This window comes from Jaculus jaculus, chromosome 1 (assembly GCF_020740685.1).
Source record: "Jaculus jaculus isolate mJacJac1 chromosome 1, mJacJac1.mat.Y.cur, whole genome shotgun sequence".
NCBI lineage: Eukaryota > Metazoa > Chordata > Mammalia > Rodentia > Dipodidae > Jaculus > Jaculus jaculus.
The window spans coordinates 42,338,474-42,358,704 of record NC_059102.1 but is presented as its reverse complement, the minus strand read 5'-3'; the positions used below and the strand labels follow the sequence as shown (position 1 = coordinate 42,358,704).

The 20,231-nt window shown below is 45.6% G+C and overlaps 1 protein-coding gene across 5 annotated transcripts in view; it reads right to left on the bottom strand.

Annotated features, from left to right (window-relative positions):
* Window positions 1–20,231, bottom strand: part of Myof (myoferlin) — a 169,608-nt gene that overhangs the window by 131,698 nt on the left and 17,679 nt on the right. For all 5 annotated transcript variants that reach the window (XM_045147019.1, XM_045147038.1, XM_045147046.1 and 2 more), the window contains exons 3-4: window positions 14,100–14,155; window positions 11,803–11,894 (exon numbers count right to left, since the gene is read on the bottom strand). In XM_045147019.1, coding sequence (XP_045002954.1) covers window positions 11,803–11,894; window positions 14,100–14,155 — 148 coding nt within the window. The remainder of the gene's footprint in view (window positions 1–11,802; window positions 11,895–14,099; window positions 14,156–20,231) is intronic.

The following is a 20,231-nucleotide window of genomic DNA, read 5'->3' as shown; positions in this document are numbered from 1 at the left end:
GCCTCTTTTCTTTCCTATTACTAATGCTATAAATAAGCCAAAATGATATCATGTGACATTAATGAGGGAGCTTTGCCTTGTAGTTCATGAAAACCTGAGAGTGTCCCATAGAAGACCAACCCAAAATAGACGAGCCACAGCCTCAAGAGGAAATTATTGTGGAAGAATTGAAGGGCCTTTGGCACTCTGGCTCTTGTGGAATTAACAAGCTACAGAGGCGTCTTCAGCTGAAGAAACCCAGTTGTTCCCCTTCAGTGCCATGTAGTTTTGAGTTCGCCCTTCACATGTGACATGGAACTAATTCTACACAATCTGACAGCCAGAGGTCATCAGTAGGGGAATCACAGAGTTAATGGTAAGCTGGTCAACTTCGTTATGTAAATGTTGGTTGGTCCTCTTAAAGCAGTATGGTTTGTTTGAAAAAGAGGAATGGAAATATTCTCCCCACAGCACTGGAGCCCATAATAGCCGCATGCCTCTGCGGTGAGTAAGGGCTCTGCAGGCAGAGATCCTAAGTGGGGAGCTCTCTCGTATACCAAGCCATGCCTCTGAGCAGCTGGGACACAGCCCACACAGATCACTGAAGAAGGGTTTGCTGGAAATTCCTTCATGAAGGAAAGGAACAATCTGTTGGAGGCTGGAAAAGAAATCCCATGCTCACTTCTTCTGCCTCTAGGGACTGCCGAACTACAGTAACTTGTCATTCTTGGGAGGTGGGGAGATTACAGTCTACAATTAGGCAGTGAACAACTACAACAAAAAGTGTTTCCAGGGCTGGAGAGATGGCTTAGCGGTTAAGCGCTTGCCTATGAAGCCTAAGGACCCTGGTTCGAGGCTCAGTTCCCCAGGTCCCACGTTAGCCAGATGCACAAGGGGGCACACGCGTCTGGAGTTCGTTTGCAGAGGCTGGAAGCCCTGGCGCGCCCATTCTCTCTCTCTCCCTCTATCTGTCTTTCTCTCTGTGTCTGTCTCTCTCAAATAAATAAATAAAAAATGAACAAAAATACATTTAAAAAAAAAAGTGTTTCCAAGATGTTCCCTGATCCCCTTTGGAGGACCAAAAGGGACCGCGAAGTCCCATCTTTGAAGCACAGGGCTCACTGCTGACTGAGTTTATCATCTAGGCAGGTCTGGGTGACCCCTCTCAGTGCCCCACTCTGCTCTCTGCCCGGCCAGTGTCCCTAAAACTTCTCGCTGGTCCTGAGCCTGCAAGTACACACTTTACTGTGGACCAGACTGGCAAGAGAGGCAGGGGCAGCAAAGACTCTGGGCCTGGCTAAACTCAAGTCAGCCTCTGGAACCTTCTCCCAGACAGATTATGTACTTCCTTCTAAAGTTCAGATCTAACAAAGAATTCTGGTGAGTTTAACAAGGCCTCCACCCTAGGTATCTCATTGGTTATCTTTTTCTCTTTTTTTTTTTTTTCTTTTTCAAGATATGGTCTCTGTTCTAGCCCATTCTGACCTGGAATTTACCATGTAGTCTCAGGATGGCCTCAAACTCACAGTGATCCTTCTACCTCTGCCTCCTAAGTGCTGGAATTAAAGGCATGTGCCACCACACCCAGCTCATTGATCATCTTTGATACCAGATCAGAATCCTTGTTTCCCACCATTTCCGAAGAACGGTGATGCAGCTTGATCATCTGGCCTCCCTTCAACAAGAATTCTGCTAGATTGTTTTAGCCAGAATCCCCTTATCCCTGACATTATCTACTGGGAGTTGTCCATCCACTGATTCCACCCTGATCCTTGGCCATAAGTTCCCACTAGGAAGGGCTATGTGGGGCGTTGAGCGCCATCTCTTTTCTTCACTGCAGAATCTGTCTACATTGGCCCATCTACTTATGGTCCTAGGCAGTCCTCCTTTCTGTTTTTGAACTAGTGTCATTGAGCAGTTTCCTCTTTAACTTAACACAGGCAGCAGATGAAAGGCCAGGAATCCCTTGCTAAGTTAACATCCCACTTGCACTACTGATTCTCTTCCAAAGTATTCCTTAGAAGGTGCCTCCCAGAACCCCCGCATCATGATCACCATCATCACCAGGCTACTTGCAGATGCCCAGGGCTTAGAGTCTGTCTTTTATTTATTGAAAAGAGAGGAAAGCAGAGAGTGAGAGAGTGAGACAGAGAAAGAATGGGCAGGCCAAGGCCTCCAGCCACTGCAAATGAACTCCAGACGCATGCACCACTTTGTGCATCTGACTTAACGTGGGTCCTGAGGAATCAAACTTGGGTCCTTTGGCCTTGTAGGCAAATGTCTTAACCACTAAGCCACCTCCCCAGCCAAGTCTTTTTCTTTAGGTAACGCTTATTCCCATGGTCTAGATCACAGCTTCCGAATGGGAGCTGGGGGAAGGCGGCTGGCAAAGCAGGACCCAAGAGCAGTGGGACCTGTGGCATTGTGAAACCACTCATCATGTTCACAAAGGGTCTCAGCTGAGAAGCACATATAGAGAAGCAATTATTACTGAGAAATCTTTGCAGTCAGCAGAACTCCACCAATATCTGCATCCTCCTCCCATGAGCGTCCCTCCTCATTCCAGACCAGGAATGTCAGAGAGAATCCTGAGGCTTTTCTTCCTATCCATTGAGAAGAAGGCATGGGTCCTCCTCTGGGTGCGCAGGCCTGGTTGTGTGCAGACCTCCCCTGTAATTCCACAGACTCCACACCCTGGACCTAGAAGCACATTAGTCACAAGGCTGTGGCAGACTTCTTGGTTTATAGCCAACTGTCTCTTCCTTTTTCCAGCCCTTCCTGCCACAAATACCACTTGACACCCAGGAAAGAGTTGAGTGGGAGCCGGGATGCCTCACTAATGCCCAGGACTCCTGCTCAGTGAAGCCCAGAGGCTGGAGTTGGTCATTCTGTGGCTGCAAGGAGCAAGTCACAGATGCTCAATATTACTTCTTCAGCAAAGTGACCATGGTCTGCTGCTTTGCTCTTTTCCCCTAAAAATCCTCCTGCTCTCAGTGCTCAAGGGGCTGAGACTGTGCTTGCCTGCTGGGATGGGTCAGCCGCGTTCCAGTCTCTGGATGACTAATTCACCTAACATTAGAATCAGAGCAGTAGGCTGTCATTGAGTGCATATGCACTCGAGGGTTCATTCGCACACTTGCTTCTTATAGGACAGCAGAGCACAGCAACGACCGTGTACTACAGCCTGCACACAGGTTAACATATCTGAGTCTCCATTTCTGCATCTATAAATGGGGATAATGACTCCTACCTAATGGTTCTGAGATAGGGATTAGAAGAATGAAATGGCAAGTACTTAAAATTCAACTTTATTCTAATTTCGGACACCACTCTAGAAAACAGAAGCTAAGAAAAGCACAGGCAGATGCTTGTTGGGACAGCTGGCCAAACCCACATCCAGCCTAACTCTCAAAAGGCAGGTTTATCATGCCAGGGACGAGGGCATGTGGGCATGAATGAACATATAAGAACCTTTTGTAAAAGTTGGGTATTATGGCCCACAGCTGTACTCCTAACACTCAGGGGACTGAAGCAGGAGGATTGCCATGAGTTTGAGGCTAGGCAGAACTATATAGCAAGATAAAAACCATGAAACCCTTTGTAACTACCCACATATGTTTTTGTGTGACCACTGTGCAAAGTTCTTGAAGCCTGTCCTTTCTATTCCTTGTATCAAATAGCTGCCTTCCTGCCTTCAGGGCTACTCATACCACAAACCTTGGAGACAACTTTTATGTTCAAAGTAAAATCAGAGGTAAACTTCAGGTACAGTTGAATTCTAGTAATATCCAAGTTAGTGGAACGCTGATGAAGTGTTGATGTGTGGTGTACAAATGCATGCATGTGTGTAGATGTGCACCTGGAGCACCCAAGGGCAGAGGCCAGAGAAGGGTGCTTAGTATCCGCTTCTCTCTCTTCCTGCTGTCTTCTTTCCTTCAGACAGAGTCTCTCACTAATCTGGAGCTTTCACTTTTGTTGTTGTTGTTGTTAGACTGGCTGACCCAGCAAGTTCCTGTGATCCTCCTCGCTCAGATCCATAAGAAATAAGAGTACTGGGCTGGAGAAATGGCTTAGTGGTTAAGGCACTTGCCTGCTAAGCCTAAGGACCCATGTTCTGCTTTCCAGATTGCACATTAGCACAAAGTCAATATGCCCATTAGGTGGCAAAAGCATCTGGAGTTCGAAGGCAGTGGCTGAGGCCCTAACATGCCAATTCTCTTTCGTGCTCACTCTAAAACTTTAGAGAACTTTAGAAATAAGAGTACTGAAGGCTGGAAAACATGGTCTTTGCAATATCAGGAAAGGAAAACTTATAAGCAATACTAATTTTTGATGCATCCAAAAAAAACCAAAAAGTTCATCCAAACCATAGTCTTTCTGTTTTCCCCAGTTGAAAAAAGAAAACTACCTTTTACCCAAGGAGTTATCCCCTAGATAGACGTGTGTGTACATGCACCATGCGTTTATGTATGTTTTCTGTGCTGTCCTTTCACTTGTATTCTGACACGTTAGCCTTCAGCCCAAGCATATGTACATGTGTGAAACACACACACACACACACACACACACACACACACACACAGCCTTGAAAGGTTTTGGGCTCTATGTAAGATGTATTTCCACTCAAAGACCAAAGTGACCATAGGCAATTCAGTGCACCTATCTGTGCTACATTTCTCACATCTGTCAATTTGAGATAAGACTGCCTGACTCAGAGTTATTATAAAGATTAAATGTAGCTATGTGTAGACTAAGGTGTAGTCCAATTCCTGGAATTCTATAAACCTACAATACATTAGTTAATATATTATTCATCAGGAAATTGAAGTAAAATGTTCCCTAAGTTATGTTAAGTTTGCCCTTACGTCTAGCTTTTATTGAGGAAGTATTATAAAGATGAAGAAAATTGCCACGCTACCTTGCAACTAAGTAGTAGAACCCAAACCTTGACTAATCTCAAGTCAGGCAGCTGGACCCTGGCTTGCTTCCCTTGCGGAAGAACTTGGTAACTTTCCTTCGAGGTGTATCATTAGGCTTTCTGTTACACAGAGTATGGCTGTACAGATGCCCTGCATGGGCACTCATACTCACTTGCTAACTTTGCTCCATGTTCTCATGGGGTGCATGTGGCAGTGGTTTTGCATGCACAACACACACACATGTGGACAGGAAAAGAATCCTGGAAATGCAAGCTCTTGCAGAGATAATTATGGTCGTTTTATCTCAGACACTGTAATTTTCATCTCCAGCACTTCAGTCTGGAGCTTGTTTATATCCTGCTCATGTCTACTTCATATGCCCACGCACTCCTCTGTCTTTCTTGAATCTATGGGATGTAATTCCACACCTGCTTCACTGTCCACATCTACTAATGATGCCCTCTGTACCATTTCCGGGTCAGTCTCTATGCATTGTTCCTTCTGCACATTACTCAGGTAAAAATCCTTCTCCAGGAGGTACGGGTTTTTCCACTCTGGCTGTGGGAACATAAGCAGTTCTCAGTCATGTCTGAGGACCGTGGCGCTTGCTTCCTGCAGGAGGCTCTCTCCCCCGCAGCTGAAGTTGGAAATGAATCCCTTCTGGCATTTGCCTGGGCACTCGGCTCATTTGTGAGTAACGCCACTGCTACCTGAATTGTGACTAGGTATGCAGCTGTGTCAGGTAGAAAAATAACTATGATCCATTATATCATTTAAGCCTAAGTAGAACTTAAACTACTGGCACTTGAAGGATGCAATTTCTGATGTTCCAAGAGGTTAAACAACTTGTCCAAGGTCAGCAATCAGTAACCAATATAGCTGAGTCTCCCCAAGCCTTATTCTGTCGGCTTGAACCACTACATTCTACTGTCTTCCCATGATCCTTAAGTTCCCCATCTCTTGAGAAGGGTATAAGCTTTGAGAGAGGCACTTAAGTCCCTTGTGTCCTAACTTTGTATCCTAACCCTTCTGTGCCCTTGAGCCTTTGTGCAGAAGAAGCCCAATTTGGAACAAGAGAACTGTTCCACAGAACCAAGGTACACTGATCTCATCCAAGTGGCCCATTACTAGGGGGCTGATGTGACAGCCACAAAGTGATTGTAATGTTGTTTCAGTCATGCAGTATCATAGCAGTTACCTTCTCATTGCTGGGACAAAACACCTGACCAGAAGCCGCTTATAGAAAGAAAGGGTTTATTTTGGCTTACAGTTTTGAGGCCAGGTTTCATCATGGTGGGGAAAGCACTGCAGAGAAGACAACTGAGTGTCATATCTTGTCACATCAGCTGGGGGGAAGCAGTAAGAGTGAGTGAGCGAGCACTGGCCAGGAGGGCTGGATTATAAAATCCCAAGGCCTGACCCAGTGAAATACCTCTGCCAGCAAGGCTTAACTTCCCAAAGGATCTACCAGCTAGAGGTCAAGTGTGAGGCTTAACCACAAATACTTGAGGCTATGGAGGAAATCTTACATTGAAGCTACTGCAAGTATCATAAACTCACTTGTTCACTCAATCAACATTTAGTGAGAGCCTCTTGCATGCCAGTGCTGTGTGACAGTGTGGATTAAGATCAACCTGAAGCTCAAGGTCTAGCTCAGCAAGGACAGAGCAGTAAACACCTAGACAAGAGCCTTTCAGAGAGCAATGGATGCTAAGCAAAGCATGTCCGTTGTGTGTGAGCACTTATGTCAGAGCCAAGCCTAGCACCTGCCAGTCTGCACTGAGTCCCTCCACTATTCTGTTCTCATTAGAACTGCATAACCAGAAGATCGCTGATGAAATAAAGCAGGGCAGGGAGACAGTGGCCAGTAGCTGCTGCTGTGGGCTGGGTGATCAGAGAAGTGGGGTGCAATGACAAGATTTGACACCTGCAGTTGGAGGGACAGTGCATCCAATGCAAAGGGAGTGGCAAACGCAAAAGCTTTCCTTGGTACCTTTTCCCTCCAGGGTTTCTTTTTTGCTAATGTACATACGTGCACACATGTGTGTAGGCACCCACAAATCTGAGAACTTGGAACTCTCTGGTCCAGGAACTCAAGGTCGTTTGCTTTGGGAACTCAATTGTGTGGTGGTGGGGCCAGGATGACAAGGATAAGGCCTCTGACTTAACCTCTCTACCCTCACGTTTTCTTTCCTCTTTTCTTAGGTCAAGATCCAATGAGATAAGAAACAATCTCTGGCCACACTTTGACCAGTGTTATATATGAGGACAAGTGACTTGTAATTCAACAATACACACACGCCTGTGGAAAAGCTTACTTGGGGAGGAGCCCAGGAAAGGCACCAGTACTCTGATATTGAGAGCTTTCTCACTTTTATTTTGGACTTTTCTCAGAATTAGGAAGGAAAATCGCTTCCATTTCATCAAAGAAATAATGTGATTTGGTACCCTGTAGGTCAGAAGCTTCCAGAGTAGCATACAAGCCAAGAGAACATGCCTGAATACAAATTAGCTGACTGCAGCTCATGCCCGCTGTGTGACCTCAAGCAGGTTGCTAAGCCTCTCTGAGAAAAAAAAGGACCTGCCTTACTGGGTGTCTGTGAAGATGAAGTGTGCGGTGCTTGGTGGTTTGAGTGTAAAATGTCTCCCTCAGTTCTGATTAAGTGTCCTACCTAGTCCCAGCTGTGGAGCCTTGGGGAGGGGGAGTCCTGCTGGAGGAGGTATGTTACTGGGGGTGGACCCAGAGATTGGCAGGACCAGCCCACTGGATATTCCAAGCTAGCTTGCTCTCCTCCCTCCCTCCCTCTCTCTCTGATCTCTGCTGATGATGCCTGAAGATGTAAGTTGGTTAATGATGAAACCTCCCTCGAGACTGTAAGCCCGAAGTAAACCGCCTCTTTCCATAAGCTGCTTCTGGTCAGGTGTTTTATCCCAGCAATGAGCAGCTAACAGCTACAAAGTGGCGTAGTGAGCACAAAATCTGGCAAGCAGAGGGGGAACCTCCTCTTCTGTCTGGAAAGTCCGTCCATTCCGACATTTCAAAATGAACTCCTAAAAACACGGTGTTGAGTGCACCCTTCTGATCACAGGCTCTTCTCTCAGCCTCATTCATCTCTGGCTGGCTGGCTGATGACTGAAGCAAGGAAGCCTGGAGGCAGCGCCTACCAACCCACGAGCTCCCAGAGCCTGGAGGGATGCTCCTGCGTCACTGGCATTGTGCAGTGTTGCTGGGACTGCCCTGGGCCCTGTGGGCGTGGCTGTGGTGCACAGACCATCCCAGGCTGCCAGGAACCCTTTGCTAAGAGACCAGAAGCTACAGGGCAGCACAGGCCAAGTGAGGACTTGTATTTGCACAGGCAGTCTCCATGGCAACAGGCAAGTCAGCAGGCAGGACATTCCTTGAGCTGGTAGAAAAACCCTCCACCCTGCCGCCCCGTGAAGCCCTTCCACCCAGAGCAAGATTCCTAGCAGAAAGGCCAAAATACACAAATGCTTTGTACAAACATCCTGCGTTAAGCCTAGATTGTTCTTCCCCACCCCCTAAAATGTACAGATACGGTGAATGACAGAGGCGGTGGAGACACATCCTCTGCCCTGTTCATTGAGCAACACGGTGGGGTAGAGAACTGATCTGATGAAAAAACGCCTGCTCCCTCCGGGTACCCTGCGGTGGGGCCTGAGGTCCCATTTGGTTCATTCTTTCAAGTAAGTCAGCTCCGGAACCAGAGTTCCTGGGATGGCGACAGTAACCTCCCAGCGGCCATTGCTCTGACACTTAGCTGTTTCAGACAAGCAGGCGCCTTAACCGCTGAGCCATCTCTCCAGCTCCTAGGTGAGCTATTTCAGACAACAGCTAGCAGGATCTTGAAGGACAGTCACAGGCCGGGTGAGTTTCTCTGGGGAAGGAAGCTGAGAGAATACAGGGCATGTCTCAAGGGCGCTGGGTACCTGGGAAAAGTCACCAGGAGACAGAGCGGAGGGGAGGGAGAGATGGAGAATGATGAAGGCCAGCTTCATGGTTCACCTAAAATTTACCTTGTCTATGCATTGTACATAGCAGGTTCTTCCCAGTTGAAATATTCCCTTCTGGAAGGAAGAGGGAGGCTCGTGAGACTCGGAAAGTAAGCCACTCACAAGACCCCCCAAAGCTCTAGAAATGTGCAAGACCCACAAGGTCACACCTCAAGGTTATAGGAGCAGTAAAAAAACTGCTGAGGAGAAAAAACTGTCCCATCGGTTGAGCTGCTTGCAAGTCGAGTGAGCTGTCACCCATGCTGGGGTGGGCTTTTCAGTGATGCAGTTGCCTTTGAGCCACCCATGCTCTGGTAAGTAACCTCTCACTCACACTCCAGTAAGGAACCCCAATAATCTCACATGTTTCCCAAGTTTGATTTTGGTGGAATTGTTACTTTGGTCTGTTGTCTGTGCCCTATGTGGAGTGAACAGATGTCTGTTTGGGTCTTCTCAGGAAAAGTTACACCTAACAATTCTCCCGGCAGCATGTGCTGTTGATTCTCAGCCAGCATTAAGCAGCAAGTGCAATGAATCTAAGCAAGAGGGGCTGGGCACGTACATCACTTGGTAGAATGGTTGCCTAGCATGCTCCAAGCCCTGGGTTTGACCGTCTAGCACTGCGCAAAACACCCTCCTGTGATCCCAGCACTTCCTTCGGTGGTACAGGCAGGAGGATTGGGAGTTCAAGGCCATTCTCAGCTACACAGTGAGTTTGAGGCCAGTGTGGGCTACATGAGATCTTGTCCTAAACAAAACAAACAGATGACAAAAAAAGTTTGATTTGTTTTAGTTTCAGTCTGAGAATGTGGGACCACCAGCACATTCCAGAAAGTTCTATAGTCACAAGGGAAACTAATCAAAGCACAAGAAGTAAAACATACACTCAGAATCCCAAGCAAAGCACATTCAGCAGCAGCCGTGTGTCAGGAGTCTCACTCTGGCACCAGTAAGCAGAAGGCCCCAGTCTAATCTGCTGCCCAAACCAAGCCACCATGGAAGATAAGGGGGACATTATCAGTTATTGTGCAGGGACAGTGACCAGGATGGTCCGTCCCAAGCAAATCAAGATACATGGCTGTACTACCTCATAGTAATTCACCCTAATCATAGCCATGTGTACCTGGGTTAAGGCGTATAAGTTTAAATATACTAACAGGGCTAGAGAGATGGCTTAGTGGTTAAGCGCTTGCCTGTGAAGCCTAAGGACCACGGTTCGAGGCTCGATTCCCCAGGACCCACATTAGCCAGATGCACAAAGGGGCTCACGCATCTGGAGTTTGTTTGCAGTGGTTGGAGGCCCTGGCGCGCCCATTCTCTTTCTCTCTATCTGCCTCTTTCTCTCTCTGTGTCTGTCGCTTTCAAATAAATTTTAAAAAATGATTTTTTAAAAAATAAGAAGATGTACTAACATTACTAACAACTGATGTGCTTCTTATGATTGAGGTGGGCTTTGAGCACCAGGCTCTTTTTTCTCACAAATCTATTATTAATTTAACAGTATACCTGCTAAGCAATAACGTCTTACAATTAAGGATAAGAGTAACCTGCCTTCCCATGTGTGGTAACTTGAAGGACAATTCATGGATCCGAGGGTGGCCATGCCCACCAGCTGCACAACTGGTTTCCAGTAGCAAATAGCAATGTGCGTGTAGTTTTAGGCATCAGTCTCTTTGCAATTTTATGAGTTTGAATTAGTAACCTAAGACGGTTCTGGGGCTGGAGAGATGGCTTAGTGGCTAAGCACTTGCCTGTGAAGCCTAAGGACCCTGGTTCTAGGCTCAATTCCCCAGGACCCACATTAGCCAGATGCACAAGGGGGCACAAGTATCTGGAGTTCATTTACAATGGCTGGAGGCCCTGGCATGCCCATTCTCTCTCTCTCTTTCTTCCTCTCTGCCTCTTTCTCTCTTTGTCACTATCAAGTAAAATACATAAAAATAAACAAAACAATTAAAAAAACAAAACTGGGTTCTGAATCCAAGAGACCAACATTCAGCTCCAGGTCTGGGGTTAATTTACTAAGTTCTCTCTGTTTTGTGAAAACATGTTTGGGAAGCCTCCTAGCTTTAATTTGAGGACAATACTCAGTGTCACGTGGGTACCGACATAATCCCTGCCAATTTGAAACTGGAAAATGAGTAGTTCTGCTTCAGTTCGATGGATTTAAAAGGTAAATGAGACATTAAAATGGAAATGGAGCTGGAAGTTGAATTGAATGACATGCTTATGGGCCACACATAATGAGAAGAAAGGATTTTTTTTTGGAGGCAAGCCCAACAGACTGGTCTTTTTTGTTGTTGTTGTTGTTTAATGCAAGAGAATGAGAGTGAGAGAAAGAGAGACAGAAAGAGAAAGAGTGTGAGAGAGGATTGGCGCGCCAGGGTCTCCAGCCACTGCAATTGAACTCCAGATGTGTGTGTCCCCTTGTGCACATGTGTGACCTTGCACACTCGTGTCACTGTGCATCTGGCTTACATGGGACCTGGAGAGTCAAACATGAATCCTTAGGCTTTGCAGGTAAGCACCTGAACTGCTAAGTCATCTCTCCCATCCAGAAGAAAGGATTTTTGCTATGTGAAATATAGCTGAAATTCAGGTAAATGGGGTAAGAAGTGACCACATACAGTAAAAAAAAAAAAAAGGAGGTACCAAATAGGTTAGTGATGACTCAGTGTTGGCAGGCAGCATCTTTGAAATAAAGGAGTCACTGGGAAAAAGTTCTGTGATTGAATAGGCACATCTGATGCAGTTCATGAGGGGCGGGGACATGGAATGGAAGCCCTGTTCTCTTGGAAGTGCCGTAGGTAATGTGTTACTAAGTGTTTCTTCAACCAAATATGCAAGAGTAAGACAATATGTAAAATGAGAAAAACTGCTGAGAGTAACTTACTTATTTTGGCCAATAGTCTCAAAATCCTTCACAACGATTTCAAGGGAAGATGAAGAGTCCAGTGGTAACCCTCTCAATTCAAACTCCAAAATCTGTTCACGTAAAGTTTATGAAAACAAAAAGGCCGTTAAAAGAAGGAGCGCATAAAATTCGGTGGAGCTGCATGCTGGAACATACACGAGTGAGCATCTTGGGAATTACTCAATTCTCTGGTTAAGGTGGCAGGAAACAAGAGAGACTGAGATTCAAGGATATGTGTTGGCAACTCCCCACTATCCATTTCCCAGGTTCTGCTGCTGTGGACAGGTCAGAAAACCTCTGATCAGCCAGATCAAAGGACTAAATGCCTGCTGCAGCTGTTGTGAAAGTACACTGAGATGTATTGGGGTAATACTTCTTTCGGTGGATATTTTTAAATTATTTTATCTTCTTAATCTTATTACTCTTGAGCAAGAAGGAAATAGGGCCCTCAGTGGAATGGGGACAGGGAGGAGGGAAGTGATGGTTCCAACACCTAATGTGTCTCTACTTAATAAAAAAGAAAAAGAAACAATTTAAAAATAATGAATATTTAAGAAGCATTTTCTAAAATTGATTAGTTCTTTCTTTTAAGTACCACTGTAGTCAATGCTATAATCAACTGACCTTTCCAAGTTTCTCATTTTAAGGCAGTAAATCACTTTCTAATGATGATGCAAAAAAAAAAAAAAAAAAAAAAACCAGCATAGACTCCTGATGCCTTTGATCGATCAGACAATAAATGGATGAAATAAATTAAATAATGTTTGCAGACTCCTTATAGTGGGCTTCGGGTGGAAGGAGAGGCTGTCCCATAGTTCATGTAAGAACACACCCACCAATCCCAGTGGGCTCGGGACTGGTCTTTTACTGGGGCTTGGTTTCAGTTACAGAGCAGCAATTGGGAAGTTTACTTGATGAATACACTTGCAAAACGAAGGAAGACAATATGTGAGAAAGAAAATGGAGTAAGGATGGGTAATGCTTCACATGACCACAAATCTCTTGGCCATTGGCCATGTGAATTGAGAGGCATATGGAAGTATGAGACAATCCTGAAGCAGAAAAAATGCACGTGTAAACGTGACTTTACATCTGTTTATTCTTGGAGCTCTGTGTCAGGTGCTGGGAGTCTACAGTGACCAACCAGCAGGCCTCTGGTTCTTAGGGTGAGGTGGGGTCCAGTTGGCTATGTTTGAAGCAGGACTTCTCTCAGAGGCGCAGTCACCCTCACCTCCCTGGGTGATCAGCTGCAGCCATTATGCGTGGCCACACTGAAGGTAGCTGGCAGAGGAAGGGCTTTGCTGTGGGTGGAAGGGAGGTCTTCATAGCTTGATGACTCAGGGCAACAAGGAAAATACTTGCTACTGCTATGGACAAGGGAGTTTGACCTGGCCTTTGAAAGAAACAATGGGGTTAATCATGAACTTAAAAAAAAATTAGTCAGACTGGAAAAATTCTACCCAGTGGGAAGAATAAAATTTTTCCTCAATCTATAAAAGTACCTTACACTGAATCACTTAAAAATTGATATAAAGTCAATGATGGGGGAGGGTAAATAAGTTACATTATATTCCTTAAATAGAATATTACATAGTTATCAAACTGCTTTTGAGTGCAGTGACATGAACACATGCACAGGAAATAATAATAATAATGAAAAGTAAGAGAGGAAATTATATTAATTTGTGATGCTAGTTTGTATTTTAGTCATGTTTTATTAGCTATTAAATATGTTCATTCAGAACACACATTGATAGACATAGATGTTAACTTGTTTCTTTTGGAGAGAGGAATCAAATTTGCTTTCATAATACTTACCTAAAGTTTAAAATTTTCTGCAATCAGTGTGCATTACTTTTATTACAAAGAAACAATAAATGTCATTATTCAGCTAGACACACAAAGTATCAAGGGATACTCTCCTGATTGATGACATGCGCACATGTTTTTTATCATGGTGTGCTCCTTCTGAGAATCTGTGGATGCTCTGACCCTCCTCTTCTTCCTACAGACGCACTCCAAATATGGCAAGGAAGAAGACAGAGGCCACACAGCAAGCTGGCTGCTGAGCTAGGCTAGCACTCAGTCCTCTGCAGGGTTTGGCCATCATTGAAGGACACTGAGCTCTTGGAGGCATAAGGAGAGTGGGAAGGGGCTGGAGTGAAATAGAGGGTTTGCATTTCAAATGAGAGAAGTAACCCATGACTCAAAAGAAGGGACATTCAGATACACAGCTTATATCCATTTAAGCAAAGGTGGAAAAAGCAATAAATTACCTCATTCCAGACAGGGTTGAGTTCATTGTCAACTTTCTTTGTTTTCTTTTTCTCATCTAAAAATTAAAAAAAAAAATACAAGACATTCAATCAACTAAGAATAGTTAGATATCTTTATTTGTTTATTTGAGAGAGAAACCGAGAAAGGGACAGAGAGAATGGACATACCAGGACCTCTTGCCATCCCCACACCACTTTTGTACATAGATTTATGTGGATACTGGGGAATTGAACTCGGGCCAGCAGGCTTTACAAGCATGTGCCTTTAACCACTGAGCCTAGAAATAATTAAAACACAGATATCACTCCCTTCTGGCTAGTCTTCATCATTCTAGAAATCCCTATGGGAGCTGCTGGAGGACAATAGTCACCAACAGCATGAATAAGCAGGGGGCCCTGTAGAAGAACCAGTCAAACAAGAAGTGTGCACGTGTGCAACAGTGGCACACAGCCTCTGCAGGAAACCAACTCTGATTAGACATGAGGACCTCTCAGTGGGAGAGAACTGGTACTGGGAACTAAGTCCAGGAAACTCATAGACTTTAGAGAGACACCCCCACTGCTCTCTAGAGAACGAGTGGGTTTGCACACCAAAAACTCTCTCAAATAACTTTATATAACCCCTTTAATCCAAGCTGCTCTCCCTCTTGGTTGGAGAATTTGTTTTATTTCACAGATGGCAGAGAAAACGGAGGAGAATCAAGATCCATTGATAAGACAAGAAGAAAACTGACTGTCCACCACAAGACTTGACATTTCTACCACATCTGCTGAGATTCAGGAGAAATTGCAGAGGAAGCTGTAACGTGAACACTTCTCTTACTGCTAGCCTAACAACTGCTCCAGGGTGATGGTGACAAACACAGTGATCAATAAAATCCATCAGAACAGAAATCCAGAGGCTACAGAGAGCTCAATATTAAGTCAGACTGCTGAGAGGCCTGTCATGGCTCAGAGAACATGGCAGAAGAGGGAGAGGAAAGATTGAAAGAGCTGTGGAGTGGGCAGGACTGCCCTGAGGCACAGTCTCCACATGATTTCACAGGGAATGACTGAGGCCTTCATGACCCCACAATGACTACCATAACCCCACTGAGGAGGACCCCAGAGAAACAGAAGTAGGGGTAAAGGGATAAAAGAGTATAACCTGTTATAGTGCATATAAAAATCTTTAAAAATTGGGCTGAAAAGATTGCTTTGTGGTTAAGGCACTTGCTTGCAAAGCCAAAGGACCCATATTTGATTCTCCAGGACCCACGTAAGCCAAATGCACAAAGTGGCACATGTGTCTATAATTTGTTTGCAGTGGCTGAAGGGCTCAGTGTGCCCATTCTGTCTCTCTCTTCCTATTTCTCTCTCAAGTAAATAAAATAAGAAGTTTCAAAACTATTTGCACAACCCACTATGTATATACATTCCCCCATTTATATGTTTACATGGAGGGCAGATACCTGGGTTAGTTTTCTAAAGGGAGTAGCATTTTAGAGGCCTAACCATTCTTCTCTCAATGTTCCACAAGGAGTTAAGGAATGAAGGCTTCAAAATCATGTAAATTCAATACTCTCTGCCCATCCTCACCCAGGTAAGGCCCATGTATATTTTATTTTGTTGCAAAAGGCCATTGGAAGCTGAGATGGACATTTTCCAGATGAGCATGTTGAGGCTCAGTGAAGAAATTCATCAGAGCTCACACGTGGCAGTGGTTCCTGGCAGATATCTGGGATTTCGACCCCAAAACCCTCCATTACTCTGTATTTGATAAGATGCTACCACAGCTTAATGATAAAACTAGGTTCCCACCCACAGGTCTTACCCATATAAAGGAATTCAGAGAGGAATACTGTTCAGGGCTAACAGAGAAGCTAGGGGTTCTCTGCACTCCTGGCCCACCTTTTCTGAAGACCTAAGATCTTTCTCAGTCTCTAATCTCAGACAGTCCACCTACCTAGATGAGAAAATGAGTCAATCCAGCCACTGCCTCAAATTTCCTGAGGGTCCCTATCCCCTAATTCTTAGCAAAATAAAAGCTAGCCTTTGACACTCCATGTTTTGTAAGCCTTATTTCATTTCCCTAGAAACAGTGTCTACTACTGTTGTCATTTCCCTTCCACAAACTTAGGACAAATTGAGATGGGAAGTAAGGTATTCATAGTCACGCAGTCAGAGCCTGGCAGGGCTGGGGCTTGAACCAGGAGGGGCCACGTCGCTGTCTCCAGTGAGGAGTGCCTTGGCCATTGCTTCTGCTCTGCGGCTGTAGAGTGTCAGTGGGAATGGGCTTTGTTCAGTTCATGTCACATTACTTCTGCTCCCAGCACACAGCCAGCTGTGGGACTAACCACCTCATTCTTGCAAGACCACAGCATAGCAAGGCCATGAGTCATGACCCACGCTCTGCTAAGCATTAACTTTTCCACTTGAGTGGGCATCACATGGTCCAACTGGATTTCCTTCCTCAGCGTCACTCCCTGTGGAAAGGATAGCAGTGGGTGAAATGACCAGCCAGCCCTGGCCAAGGCACTGCCCAGCAAAGCCCACAGAATTAATCCTCTATCTGGGGGTGGTGCCTTATACCTGTAAGTCCACCACTTGGGAGACTGAAGCAGGAGGATTTCCTTAAGTTCTAAGTCAGCTTGGTGTACATAGTGAGTTCAGGACAGCCTGTGGAGCTCAGAAAAAAAGCTCACTCCAGATAGTAGAAATTAGGCCAGTAAAGTGAGCCATGAAGTAGGTTGGAGGAGGGAGTTGGAAGAATCTGTCATGTCAAGGAACATTGCACCAAGGGTGAAGGCAAAGGTCTGAAGGACCTCTACCTGGAAGTAGAGATATGGGGGGGGGGGAAGGCCACAGTCACACTATGAAGCCTGGGAAACCAGGCTGTTTCATTCGACCTGCTGAAGGGAAGAGGGTGTTAGAGATCAGCCTTCATGATTTCAAGAGGTTCCTAACCCAATGAGGAAAACCAGGTTGCTTAACAGCTTTCCAATGCATGCTCCCCAACACACGGTCCAGTGTGTGCCCAGAACAAAGAGCCACTGACTCCAAACAGACACTGGCTGGCCATAGACCAGGTGGAGCCCTTCACCTGGAACATAAATCCCGGCACTGGTCACACGGTGCTGATGCCAAAGGCATTGCCATCTAGGGGTCGAGGTAGCCCACTGAGCTACAGGCATTGCCTTAACATCTTCACTTTGTTCATTCTTCCCAGCAAGCCAGCTGTTGGAGTGGGCACCATTATTATCTCCAGTGTGCACATACACAAAGCAAGTCCCAGAGTCACTTGCCCGAGACCACAGATCTAAGAGGACCCTAAGAGGGTCTAATCTGAGTCAAAGACCTTATGTTAAGCCTGTGCTCCCTCCTATCCCTCTAGCAAACAAGTTGCTGGCATAAGTTCCTGCCCTTCTGAGAAACCCAGATGGAACGCTTCCAAGGAGGGTAGGAAGCTCTGATATGTAACGAGACATGAGTGCATCCTACTCAACTGAAATTCTTTTCTTATACATAGGCTTGTCAGCCAAAAGAAATAAAAGTAGAATTCTTATCAGCAGCCAGTCAGATATTTATGCTATTCAATTAATTCTACCTCTGTTTGTGTGTTTTCTTTTAAGTCAAAGTTTCAGGCTCTGAACAGTAGGTTAAATGACTGGGAACTCCCTCTCCCCTGTCCTATCCCCTGCCTTCACTGGTTGCCACTTTAGTTTTTATTAAGAAGTCTATTTGTTCCTATAGAAAGGAACTGAGTACTTTCATCTCAGTACAAAATAATTGACTCAAAAGCAGAACACTTTGGACCAGGGCTTAAGGTGTTCTTCAGGATGTTTCCCGTTTTCTGATCAGCTCTGCCTGCCTCTGGCTCTGCTTTGTGAAGGTCACCACTACAGTCTTTGACCCTGGTGCTGGCCCTGGTGCCAGAGAACTGGAGAGCCCTAAGCCAACCAACAATTCCTTTGCTTGTCACCCATTAGACTGTGTCAGATCCTGGGGAACAGTCCTGGGAGTCTTCAGAACTGTGGTAATCTTGCGTGGACCTTGCAGAGTGGTCAGCTATGATGTATAGATAGACTTCATGTGTTAGCACCAGCTGGCTTTGAGGAGAGCAGATTTACTTAGGCTGACCTCATCTAGTTCAAGGCCTTAAGAATGAATCTGAGGTTTTCCAGAGAAGAAATTCTGCCTCAAGATGCAATAGACACCCTGTCAGAGTTCCCAGACTTTCCCCAATCTATGGATTTCAGCCTCATTTCTGTCCCGCGAGCCAGGCTTCTGACCTGCCATTCACATGAGATAAGCCAGTTCCTCAATGAAGTATCTCCCCACCCCTCCCACACAGAGATACACCATACGAATTCTCTCTCTCCTTTTCTCTCTTATACACACACACACACACACACACACACACACACACACACACTCATAAACCCTCTATTACCCTGTTTTTTCTTAGAAGAACCCTGACTTATCTAACCATTAACAGCAGGTGTTGATGAATAGTAACACATTTTCAAACACTTCCTAATACATAGTGTCTCATGGATCTTAACAGTCCTGCAGAAAAAAGTTTATCCATTGCTGAACTGTTGTCTTGGGAAGATGTGAGACTCAGTCACCGCTGAGAGTCCTCCTGTGCTTACTGGTGACTTCAGTGGAGATAATCAGGCCCAGGAGCGCATGAACCTTGAGAAGTGCACCCATGGCCTGAATGGCTACACTACTGAGTCTTTCTGCAGGAAAAACGGGGTGTTGCTTTCAAAGCCCCCATAATTAGGCAAAGGGGATCAACAAGATTTCTAGGTTTGGACTTAGATCTAAACTTGATCTCCCATCTAAAAGTTTCTGGGTCAAGGCCCCTATCTTCTGAGAAATGAGCAATCACAAACAAGTTCATCCCCCATTTTGCTAAAATTCTAGAACCCCTGAAGCCCATCTATCCATGACTAACATTTATTACGTGCTCTGAATCAGTTACTATTCCTGATACTTCCTATGAATTGTCTGATTTAACCTTTAAACCTCTAGGAGGTAAGTTCTATAATGATCATCCAGTTATTAAAAAGGAAACCAAGACACAGAGAGGTTGGGTAACTTATCAGGTCACACAGCCAGCACGTGGTGGAGCTTGGATTTCACCCTGACAGATAACACAAGGGCAGTTTCCAAAGCTTGAGGATTAAGATGAGACAGTCAGAGCTGTATCTTATTACTACTATTATCACCCAGAGTGCTTCGTACATGGCAGCATCTCTATGATTTGAATGAATTGGACTCCATAAATATACATAGCTAGTGTTATTTAGTAATTAAACAAAAGCACGAATACAGAGTGCTTAGCACTGGATCAACACACAGTAAGCACTAAACAAACAGCAGCTATTAGATCATTTCTTATTAGAGAACCAGGCAGCCCACAGGTGTTCCCGAGCCATGGAGCAGCCCTGAGGGACCGGAAATACCCGGTGAGGCAGGGCACAGCCCTCTTGGGATAACTCTGCTACATGGCTCCGTTCCAGAGCTTGGTGGCTGCTCAAGGCAGCTGGCATGTGGGCAGTGACTGTCCTTCTTGGCACTCAGCCTGACAGCCACCAATGGGGTACTTTTATAAATAACAGGGGTCAGAGCTGATTGGCGGGTGGGGAGGGGCAGCAGGAGACTCCTCAGCACTCAGGCAATGGAGGGGGCCTTGGGGAGCCCAGATATCTGGACCACTCAGGGGCTCTCTGAAGGCATGCCTCTAGCATTTTTTATTCCAACCGCAGCTGCCCCGATGTGCCAGAAAGATGTTGCCAAACAGGTTCGAGGACAAACATATTTGAGCCAAGTGGCAACCACTACACAAAGAGAGGCTGTTTTGTGTATTTCTGCTGATAACACTGCTAAACAGGAACACCAGGCAAGGTGGGCAGGCTTCCCGCCCCTCCCCCACTGCCATCCCTGCCCCACTTTCAGGCAGACACGTTCCCAAAGCAAATCTGCGCCCCCTCCCCCCCGGGGAACTGCAGCGTGTCTGTTTGAAAGACACAGAAGGCAACCTGGGCAGCAGTGCCCAGCTCTGCCAACTGCCCTCTCAGCTGGGGGCAGCTCAGGTGGCCAGGTACCTAAATTGACTGCTTTGGTATTGATTTTGTATGGAAG